General features: G+C 39.2%; 1 protein-coding gene across 1 annotated transcript; it reads right to left on the bottom strand.

The window, feature by feature from the left end:
- Positions 1–672: 672 nt before the first annotated feature.
- On the bottom strand, positions 673–4,528 carry LOC139898071 (transmembrane emp24 domain-containing protein p24delta4-like). Its single transcript, XM_071880778.1, has 4 exons — positions 4,186–4,528; positions 2,882–3,091; positions 1,320–1,396; positions 673–993 (listed from the first exon to the last, which is right to left on the bottom strand). Exons 1-4 carry the CDS (start codon positions 4,390–4,392, stop codon positions 849–851), a joined length of 639 nt encoding a protein of 212 aa, XP_071736879.1. The 5' UTR covers positions 4,393–4,528; the 3' UTR covers positions 673–848.
- Between the last annotated feature and the right edge of the window lie 6,598 nt (positions 4,529–11,126).

The raw sequence follows: 11,126 nt of genomic DNA, 5'->3' as shown, positions 1-11,126 counted from the left end.
TTCCTCCCTCGTGTTTCAAATGTTAATGTCGACATTATCAAAGGAACGAGGGGTTAAGATTTGTAGCTGGGTTCAATTAATGAAGCATCATCCTATTGGGTTCAATTAATGAAGCATCATCCTAGATTTTCAGTTATTTTAAATTTATTGTACTTATTGTATTTATTTATATTTATGCTTTAGAACAATCATTTAGTATTGAATGAAAATAACCCGTCTGATAATCAATAATGAACGGATATCGTGAATGTTGTAAAATTATTATCATCATTAACATTTGACATGAATAAAACTACAATATGATTTATTTAATTAAGCATTCTTGATATAATTTAAAGAACATAGTACATAAAATTTAGGTATTTAATTGTTAAATAGTTTCATCGCTGAATGGTTCAACATTGAATGCTGGACTATTCAGCACCATATGTCATTCAGAGGTCAGAAACAAACACGTTGAATGCTGAATGGTACAGAATTCAGCGTTAAACCATCCAATAAAGAGGTAAACAAATGCGCCCTTATATTACTTCGTATTATCTATCTAAGATCATCCCTAATGTGTGCACTAACACCAGGTTTTGGTGTACACAAATCAGAATTACTGATGAAGGTTTTCAAAATATGTTTATCGACTCCATCCAACATAAGCATGTAAAAGATAAACCGCAATAAAACTGATATGGTCATAACCTATTTCTCGTTTTCTAAACGCGAACACGAAGGGAGTATATATCTCTACAAATGGTGTCAAGAATCTTGAACCCACCATAATCAAGAAAAAAAAAACCACGATTCTACGATTTAAGTCCTGACTCATAACATTACCACAAGGGTGTGACAACAATCTATATAAGTTTCTTCTTTTGGAAGAAGCGCGTTAAGTACCATAATTGTAAGCATGAAGCCAAAATGCATATACCCAAAGATAAGATACTGTACCAGGCCACTCGAGAATTCGTAGTCTCACTCACTCCTCTCATTTCTGCTTCTCTGCATAAAACAAGACAACCACACAGATTAGTAGCAAATACACATACATGCATACACTACACATAACACAACAACCATGATATATTAATAGAGTTGGCGGATTCGAATTCGGCCCGTTAATACTTACAAATATGGCCACTTGAGATTGTGTTTATATAAGAAAGATAGCTATAAGGGGAGTGGATCAAAGTCGTTCAAAGTATGGTTTTGATGCACACAGCCTCTCATATTGTTAGCTTTTTTGTAATCATAATTTACTATTTAACATACATTCAGACCCATGTTGCCACCTCTAAAGATTAACATCATAACATGAAGAAACTCACCTGCTCTTGAGGTACAGCAAATTATCATGAATGGCCTCCACAGCTCCTTCAAGCTTTCTCAGCTCGAGCTCAACACCCTATGAAGCCATATAAGCATAAATATCAAGGCAGATAAAAGGTGAAAAGAATATAATTTCTAAATTCTAGATATAGCCACACAACTGCTATTAGAATGTGTAATTATTTATCAAACATCTAAAATAGCCTTTAATATTAACAGGTTAAAAAAAATCTTTTAGAAAATTCAATACAGTTATCTTAATGTAATGAAAATACATAAGAATTAAAACTTGGAATCTATACAAAGAAAGAAATGTTGCAAGTTTGAACGGGACGTTCCAAAAATGAAGTGGCGTGATTCTGTCTTGGAACAAAATAAGTACTCTGCTTAACAGAAAAGAACAGATTCACTATGAGCTTTTGACCATTTACATACAGTTGTATTCTGTAAGCCAGGGTAATCACAACCCACATAATGGATACATATGTCTTGTAACCAAATTTAGAATCCCACAAATAGGTATAATGCATGTAGCTATAACTTTTAATGAATAAACACTTAGTTAAAGAACATTCCACTTCGACATAATCCATATTGTAAAGTGGCAACTTTGACAAACCATATTAATTGGTCGAGTCAGACTACGTTTCACGTTTAATGGGCAGAAAATAACTTGGAACAAAATGCCTAAAACAGGTCGGAAGGGTCCAAATTCGCCCAAATTGTATTTTATCATATTACAACGTCCTAATTCATGATTATGAAAAGTTTGATTAGTAGTAAAAAACCAAATTTTGTAATCATATCCAACCTATTTTAGCACATATAATACTACTCGTTTAATGTGTTACCCAACCCACTCATTTTCATTTTCCCAACATCTAGTAATAAAAAGGTAAAAGGTTTTCCCTGTTCGGGCTACCCAGTAGGGTGAGTAATCCGACCCCATACTCTGATGTACGCAGCCCAGCAGGATTATTCCCTGGCTGTTTCCAACTCATCCCTGGCCTCCACTAAATAATCACCTTATACGGGGTTCGAACCTGAGACCTCTTGCAAGGAACTCAGGGCCCCAACCAATGGGCTATTTAGTGATGGTTTCCCTAATTTAATAATAATTACACATTTATCTCATGCAAAGAACCTCAATTCCTCATATGTTCCGATAAATGGAAGAGAATGAGATGTATTGGAGTTTACTAAAGTTCTGTCATGATTATGTTTTCTAAGTAATCATAAGTTGTAATTAAATGATTAAATTAGTCAAATGAGATTGTCTCAAATAAGAATAGATTAAGAATCATAAAAGTGTAGGCTTCTGTTCCAGTATCTATATTCAAATTTTTAACCAATAACCAATATAGAAAAATGTTACGTTAATTCAACACTAACAATCTGTGCAGAGCAAAACTTCTGTTGCTTTCAGAAATTGCCCATGTCAAGTTCACAATCATCAAAAGCTCAAGATGTACTTATTTATCTATGTATGAATAATTTTAATCTGTGGGAGAAAAGAACTAAAGATAAGCACGACAAAATAATGTAAAAAGCTATTTCGCACCTCAATTTTTTCTTTTCTAGCAACCGAATCCCAGTCCTTTGCTGCAATTCCAATTTTCCAGTCAATATTAACACTTAAGGCACCACCTTCACCAGGTCGGTCCGGTGAGAAACACGTCAGATAAAACCCGGCCTCGCTTGACGTGAATGCAAACTGACCATGCGTGACATTCTCCTTGTGGTGAAGGATGTGTCCATAAGGTGACGTAACCTGCAAAAGGGCTCACATATGTAAAAAAACATAAAAGGGCATGACTACAGTTATAATACAAATGCAAAAAAACATAAACACAATACATATGATCTTAGTAACATACATAAAAAGGCTAGTATTATATGAGTATATGACTACAGTTAATAATATATGACAGAAAAGGGTATGAGTAGAATTGGAATGTACATCGTGTAGAACATATCTTATAACGCATGACATATGTGGGTATACAAGGGTTTGCATCCACATGATTGCACGAGAGACGAAAAATTACATGCAATCTCATTGCAATTCAAAGTGAGCAATACATAATTGGATCGTGACACTTGCCCGTAGGCACTCTCAAAAACGTGTACTTGAACAAGCATCTACATCCAGTGGCAGAACTAGAAGTTTTTTTCGGGCGATTTTTTTTAAAGCGTTCACATTCACTGCAACTTTATTTGGCCAAAATATGGAGGTTTTTAGGCAAAATATAAAGGCTTTTCGGCAAAATATGAAGGATTTGGGGCAAAATATGGAGGCTTTGGGGGCAAAATAAGAAAATTCAAAATTTTAGGCCTGAAAATTTGAGATCCAATGGAGGCAGGCGCCCCACCCCGCCGCACACTGTTTCCGCCCCTACATACATCTTAATCTTAATACAAAAGATGTGCTTTTGCATGTTAAGATTCTGTTAATGGTTCAACAGTAAACAAACTTAAACCAAACCTTAGGCCAACCGATAAGACAACGATACTTACACACTGAAAACAGTCAATTGTATATCATGCAAATAACTAATAGTATAAATTTGCATCATAATTTGGTTTCTATATCAAGTAGTCTAAATGTAATTTCTTTTCGGTAGCAAAATGCACATGATTATTCAACCTATTAAAACCCTAACTATCGTGAACCATTTAAAATAAAACGAATTCATATAATTGGGGAAAGTTATAAATCTTCATAAGCAATAAACAATTAAACACAATCCATAAGCAAGATCCTCAAAATCATACAAAATTCAGATTCAATTACATAAAAACTTCATCAAATTAAAAAAATATATAGTTACATAACACGTATATATTCTGAATTTCAATCTATACCTTGGCAGAAATAGTTGGAGTAGGATGAAGATGATCATCGGAAATAACGACGTAATCGCCGACGACGACGACGTTATTGTGAATTTCTTCCGTAACGCATTTATTTCCCGATTTAGGTAAATTTAACCACACAGATTCACCATTTTGTACCAAAATTAGCAGCATCAATACTAATATCGGAATTAATAACCTAGATTTTTCCGTCATGTTTTCACTGCGCGCTTGTGTATTTATTCAATTATTTTCCTAATATATAAAATGGCGAATTCTACGTGCCTGTGCTGTGCTTCAAGCCTTCAATAGATGAACAAACACATTAATGGTAGATCATGCGTTTTGGTAAGATTTTGGTTAAGGTTTTCAAAAATGTTAATTTGTGATTTCTTTGTCTGGAAATAAAATTTGCAAACTTCATATTTACGATTTTGGGCTTAATGAGTTTTATTGGTATTAGACTACAACTAGTTGATTGTTTTATTGGGCCTAAAATATGGGCTAATGTCCAAGTTTGTTTCGGGTTTCAGATGTCATGAAAATCTATAACTTTAGGGATTATGATAAATTTACATTTTTCAAAATTTTTGGACCAAATACACTTTTTATTGAAAAATTCCAATTATACGCCATAGGTTTGAAAATGATTCAAATAAACCCATGTCCGAACCTAGTGAACGTGTCAAAAAAAACTTCACTGTCTCGAAATAGTTCAATTGCGCTCCCGTGCACTAGGTTAAAACGCGACCTTGTTCGAACATCCTTCTGTTGATTATCCATCCAATAACTATCAGCAACATCATCCTATTAATTCGGCTTACTCTCAAAACTATCATCATCCATCATTGTATCCGCAAGAACCACAACATCAAATTTCCCGAAACTACCATTCTCAAGATAGCTCAATTTTCCCAATTTTTATTTGTACCCAAGTTTTTTCAAACTACCCTTCAAAAAACGCTACCCCATCATCCCACATCATATTACCGAGGCTCTGATCAACCCTACCGTCCTTTCGCTACTATACCTTTTGATTATCTATATGCATGTTAATATAAGCCAAGTGCCGGAAATGAAGTTTTAGTCCCAGAACCTACACCCGTACATGCACCTGCACAATCGTATCAGTATGACAGTACCTGCCAGCTTGCCCTCGAGAAAGTAGCAGAAGCACATAAGGCAATTAGGTTTGTTGTTGGAGCATTGGCATTTGATAATGTTTTTTTATTAATGTAGACTACCTTAAAAAATCTGCCGAACTGCTTTCTAATCCATCAGCAAGTGTTTAAGTTTCTATTGATGGCTATTAACATTTGCATACTGATCTTTGTGTTTTACAATATGTTATGTCTGAGCTAAAGTTGTTGAATTTATTTATGTTTTTGTAAGCTGGACAGTTTAAGTGAAATGGTATGTCAATGCTTGTTTATTAATCAGAGGGATTGAAGGACTTGAATGTTGTTGATAAAAAGTAAAAAAAATAAACTGATTAAAAGACCTTGTATTATCACAATTCCTTCTAAAGACAATGATATCGATTCAACCTTCTGAAAAAACAGTACTACAAAATAGTGTAATGTTGGGAAATTACGGCTCACTAATTTCCACCACCCAGCCCAACAATAATAGTAAAGAAATAAGAACAATACACAACACAAGATTTAACGTGGAAACTCCAAAACAGGAGAAAAACCACCGGCCCCCAAAGAGAGAAATACACTATATCACAAATTGTTACAATGATATAGACGACTCTCTTAAGCCAACTACACTCTCCAAAATATTTAACTAATACAACTCTCAAACAAGGGTAAGAAAGAAAAAAATAATCAAATACTTAAAGTGTATTGATTGGTGCAATTTGGAATGAAGACTTAGCCCCTCTTATATAACCAAGTCACTCACCCCTCACATCTTCCTCCCACCTATGTGGGATACACATATCTTCTACTAGCCAAAATAAACCAACAAATCTCCACCTTTTGGATAGAAGAAGATAACCATACTTCCACATTGCGAAGATAACCGACGTAGACGCTTCCTCGACGACAACTTCAAGATCCTCATCTTCATGCCGTTGACATTATCTCCCAAGAGACAAAACTTGCATCCCCATCCATACGCAGAGTATGAAATTGTTCTTTAAGACACAACCGATTTGAGATGCCCTTGCCCTGGTACAACTTCTCTAGTTTAACCCAAAGCTCCTTTGTCGTTGATAACCCGTGCACATTTGCAAGCACGTTCTTTGCAAGACACAAACGAATCGCACTTGCTGCCCTCAAATCCATATCAACCCATTCTTCTTCATCGAACTTACTGCTAGAATCACTGCCAGGAACAAGGGTGGGTTTACCCTTCAAAGCCTTGTGTAAACCGGACTGAATCAACACATCCTTGACTTGAACCTGCCATAAGCCAAAATTGATCATCCCATCAAATTTCTCTACATCAAACCTCATTGGACTGAACTTCGACATCGTATCTGTATCCTATAAACAACACTTTCTCTGATTTTGCTCACGTTTCGAATAGCCAAAAGATGTAGCAGGTAGCCAGGACCCTTTAAATCGGAAATCCACAACTCGCCACTAACAAATCCAACTATTACTACGAATCAGAAAAAATATTGTCTAACCAGATACTCTATACGATCAATAGAACTCGTTTCTGATGTGGACGATCCACTTCCGTGGCAACCACAGAGCATACTCCGACTCCTATAACCGAGACCCCCGTCAAACCTAACGCTCTGATACCAGTTGTTGGGAAATTACGGCCTCACTAATTCCCACCACCCAGCCCAACAATAATAGTAAAGAAATAAGAACAATACACAACACAAGATTTAACGTGGAAACTCCAAAACAGGAGAAAAACCACCGGCCCCCAAAGAGAGAAATACACTATATCACAAATTGTTACAATGATATAGACGACTCTCTTAAGCCAACTACACTCTCCAAAATATTTAACTAATACAACTCTCAAACAAGGGTAAGAAAGAAAGAAATAATCAAATACTTAAAGTGTATTGATTGGTGCAATTTGGAATGAAGACTTAGCCCCTCTTATATAACCAAGTCACTCACCCCTCACATCTTCCTCCCACCAATGTGGGATAAACATATCTTCTACTAGCCAAAATAAACCAACATGTAAAACTAGATAAAACTTGTAGACATGTAGTTTGTTGATCACTCCATTACAAAATAAATGCATTATTGGTGTCTGACACACAAATTTAAATCAGTAATATTTTTTTGTCAAATGTTCTTTATATTTAGTTTAGGCACTGACTTTTATAAAGATATAAATAGCAGTACAAAGGTAAAGTTAGATTATTTATTCTGAAAATTTACAATTACATTATTAAACACCATGATCATGCATATTTTAACCGTGGGGTTTAATATGCCTGCTCAATACATAAAGAGGGGTTTAAGGATCTTAGAACGTGGCTCTCCGGTCCGGCTACCGTGAATAACCCTGGCCGACATGATGATGTCGGCGGGGTGGCCAAGTGATTAAGTCCACCTTCGATAGCGGTCGCTGATCGGAAGGCCCCAAATAAGGTCGTAGGTACTAGCTTACAAAAGACTAACCTGTTAACCTTGAAAAGATGCTGAATGATGCTGTTTTACGTAATGTGTATCGTATGCGATGGTTACGTAATGTGCTGTGTCCGGTAAACGATGATTAGGGTTTGTATTTATAGGCAAACCCTAATTCTAGAACCGTCCCAGATCATGATAATCTCATCCATAACTGACTCCCCCGAATCACAGATATAATTATGGAAAAGATATTTACTTGACAGCTAAGCAACCGCCGTACCTGGAACAAAGGCATACGCACGCCGCATACCGCACACAAGAACACGCATACGCACAATAGTGATTGTCCGCATACATTCGCGGTGCGCCTGCGGGTTGCGGTATCATTATGTCCCCCCAGTTTGATGTTATATGGCGCGAGGCGTATGATATCAAACTATTAAGCGAAAGAAAAAAACAAGAAAACGGCTAGCATTTAATATTCCGCGTGCGCCTCGATGCCATTAAATGCCTGTCACAATCGCAGAAGCCCATTCGGCGGACATGACATAAAGTGGCAGTGTGTCAGGTGCGTGCCAACCACGCGCGTACATGTAATCATACCCAACTGGCATCCACGCGCATAAATAAAGTGCTGGCCGTCGATTGCGTAACACGTGTACAGCCACGATCACACCACTCCATCCAATCTGCCCTATAAATACTCCATTTCGCAGCTCATTTCCACTTTCCTGCTTCAAGCTTCCTTGTTACGCTGCCAATTTGAATTCCGATCAAAAATCGAACATTCCGGCCACCATTTAAAGGTTAGTATTCATCTGATTACTCCTAGAAAATGACTAAAGCTAACGAGACGTATGTAGATAGCGTAGAGTCTGTTATAGAGCAGAAGCACATAGATTACTTAGTGAAACAGTATCCTCCCTTAGCCAAGTACAATCCGGTGCCCCCTTTGCCCAATCAGCGAGCCCACGAGCCACCGGAGAAAAAGGTGGCTATTTACGAACATGCTTTTAAGCATGGCAACTTTAGGGTCCCTCCCACTGATTTCTTCCTGGGCGTGCTAGATCACTTTAAGGTCGGATTAGGTCAGTTACACCCTTACGCTATGGGAAAAATAGTCTTGTTCGAGATGTGGTGCGTTGCACTCAAGAAAGTGCCCCTGGTGAAGGTGTTTTGCCATTTATACCGACTAGCCCACCACCACAAATCGTGGTTCACCTTCTTCGCTCGTCAAAACTTCACCAAGACCCCAAAATCGAATGCGGGGAATTGGAAAGAGACATTCTTTTTCGTCGACCAAACTGTGGTGAGTGCAAACTTCCCGCAAACGCTGATATGGTTCGAGAAGGTGGAGAAGGATGTAAACAAGACCCCCGCCCTGGATGAGGATGAAAGGAAACTATTAGCGGAGTGTGCAAACGCACAGCTAGTGCATCGATCATATGGGAACGTAATGCTACGGCTAGGGAAGATATCCGCACACTGGCCATGGGAGGATGTGCGCCTAGCCATAGTCGGACCTGATGGAAAGGGTAGGAATAGTATAATCGCGTACTAAACTGTTTTTGTATGAATATTATCTAACGCATGCGCGTATCTTTGCAGAAATGAGGATGAAGAAGGTGCTGACTGCGGAAGAGATTGCGGGAATCTCCTTCCGCAAGCAAGATGTGAACGTACAGCTAGAGCAGGAGAAAGCTAGCGAAAACGTGGAGCAATCGCCGGCGGCATCTGGAAACAAACGCAAAGCAGCTGAGACCTCTGCGGCTCAGCAGAAGAAGAAGAAGAAGATGACTCCCAAACAAAGGGAGGACATGCGGAACGATAACTTTGTTCCAATCGAGCCACGCTCCGCAGAACTACTTCCCCCCATCACTGGTAAGCGTCCATTCCTTGCGTCTTCACCGCATAATAAAGTTCACGTTATAACTATTTACTGATATGCAGAGCATGTGGAGGAGACGCAGCCGTCCACCCCGCGGGTCAACCCAGATCTCCAAGCTACCGCCACATCAAAGGATAAGACAATACACGTGGATTCCGACTCCACACCAACTCCTCCGCAAGGTAGCTTCCGCATTGCCAACCTCAGCCAACTCACACAGTCTTCCGCAGAAAATGCCGCAGAGCAGTCTGCTTTCCTGCAGCAAATCTTTCCGGACGAATTCCGCGAGCAACTGGCCGCTCTACCGTTTAACCAGGCACACAATGCCTTCATTCAGAACGGCCTTGTATTTTTCGGCATGTTTGCGGATCAGGCCCACCGCTCTTCCAGCATATACCAGCTAGCTTTGCGCAAAGAGGTAGAGCTAGGACTTCTGCAGGCGGGTGTAGATCAGGTCAAGAAGGATAGGGATGCTGCTGAGGAGGCGCGTAAGGCGGTTGAGTCGACCGCGAATGAAACTAAAGCCGCGCTGATTGAGGAAAGAAAAAAGAGCCGTGAGCTGGTTGGTGCGGTTGAGCAGGCGAAGGGGGATGCAGAACGTTTGCAGTCGGAGCTTGAGAAAGTTACGAGGGAAATGGATGACGCGGTAACCAACCGCGAGCTGGCAGAGGCGGATCTAGCGAAGCTGCGCACCGCACTCCCTACCATTGCGCAAAAGGTGATGGACTCAAAGCCTGTGTCCGACAAGTTCAATGCCTACGTTGATGCGGTCAGGGACCATGAAATCAACAAGGCTGTGCAGGAGGTAATCCAAGCTTGCGGTCTAACACCGCCGTTCCCCGACATCGTTCAAAAGAAGCTAAAAGAGGGAACGGCTGCAGCGTTAATGGAGGCGGAAGAAGCCATCAAGTCCATCCCTATCCCCCTAATCAACGCATTTGCTGCGGACCTGAACATATCGATCATTGGGTTTTTAAAGGAGGATTATTAGTGTTGGATTGCGCCGTAAGTCCTATGCTTAGGCAGGTATGTGTATTTTTGCAGCCCTAAGTCCCGTGTTGGGCAGGCGTTACAAACAATTACCTCTTATGCAACAACTTAATTTGATGTATATATATTCCTGATATGCATGCGTAGTGTGTTTATTTGTTTATATATCGCGAATCAAAACAAAACATGAACCGCATGCCCATGCGCATAGTTAACCAAAACTCATGCGTATGCGGGTATTACTGCGTAAAATAAACCAAACAATTACCCTTTAATAATTTAGACTCGAAAGCTACTGCGTTATCGCTTTGTCATGTACTAGAGGTGCACTATAGCTGTATGGTAAGCAACGCAACTAAAAACAAGCCAATGTTTTTATGCTTTGAGTTCCTCAAGCAAACCAATGCGAGAGTAATTACGGACAAGCAAACCAATGCTTGTAATTTTTTAAGTCGACTTTGCAGCCATCTAGTCTGCGTGGCGCTTGGCTGGGGGAAAACCAATTCCCTTTG

The sequence above is a fragment of the Rutidosis leptorrhynchoides genome, chromosome 3 (genome assembly GCF_046630445.1).
Source record: "Rutidosis leptorrhynchoides isolate AG116_Rl617_1_P2 chromosome 3, CSIRO_AGI_Rlap_v1, whole genome shotgun sequence".
Taxonomy (NCBI): Eukaryota; Viridiplantae; Streptophyta; class Magnoliopsida; order Asterales; family Asteraceae; genus Rutidosis; species Rutidosis leptorrhynchoides.
Note: the sequence above shows the minus strand (reverse complement) of the source record. Positions and strands in the feature narration are given on the sequence as shown.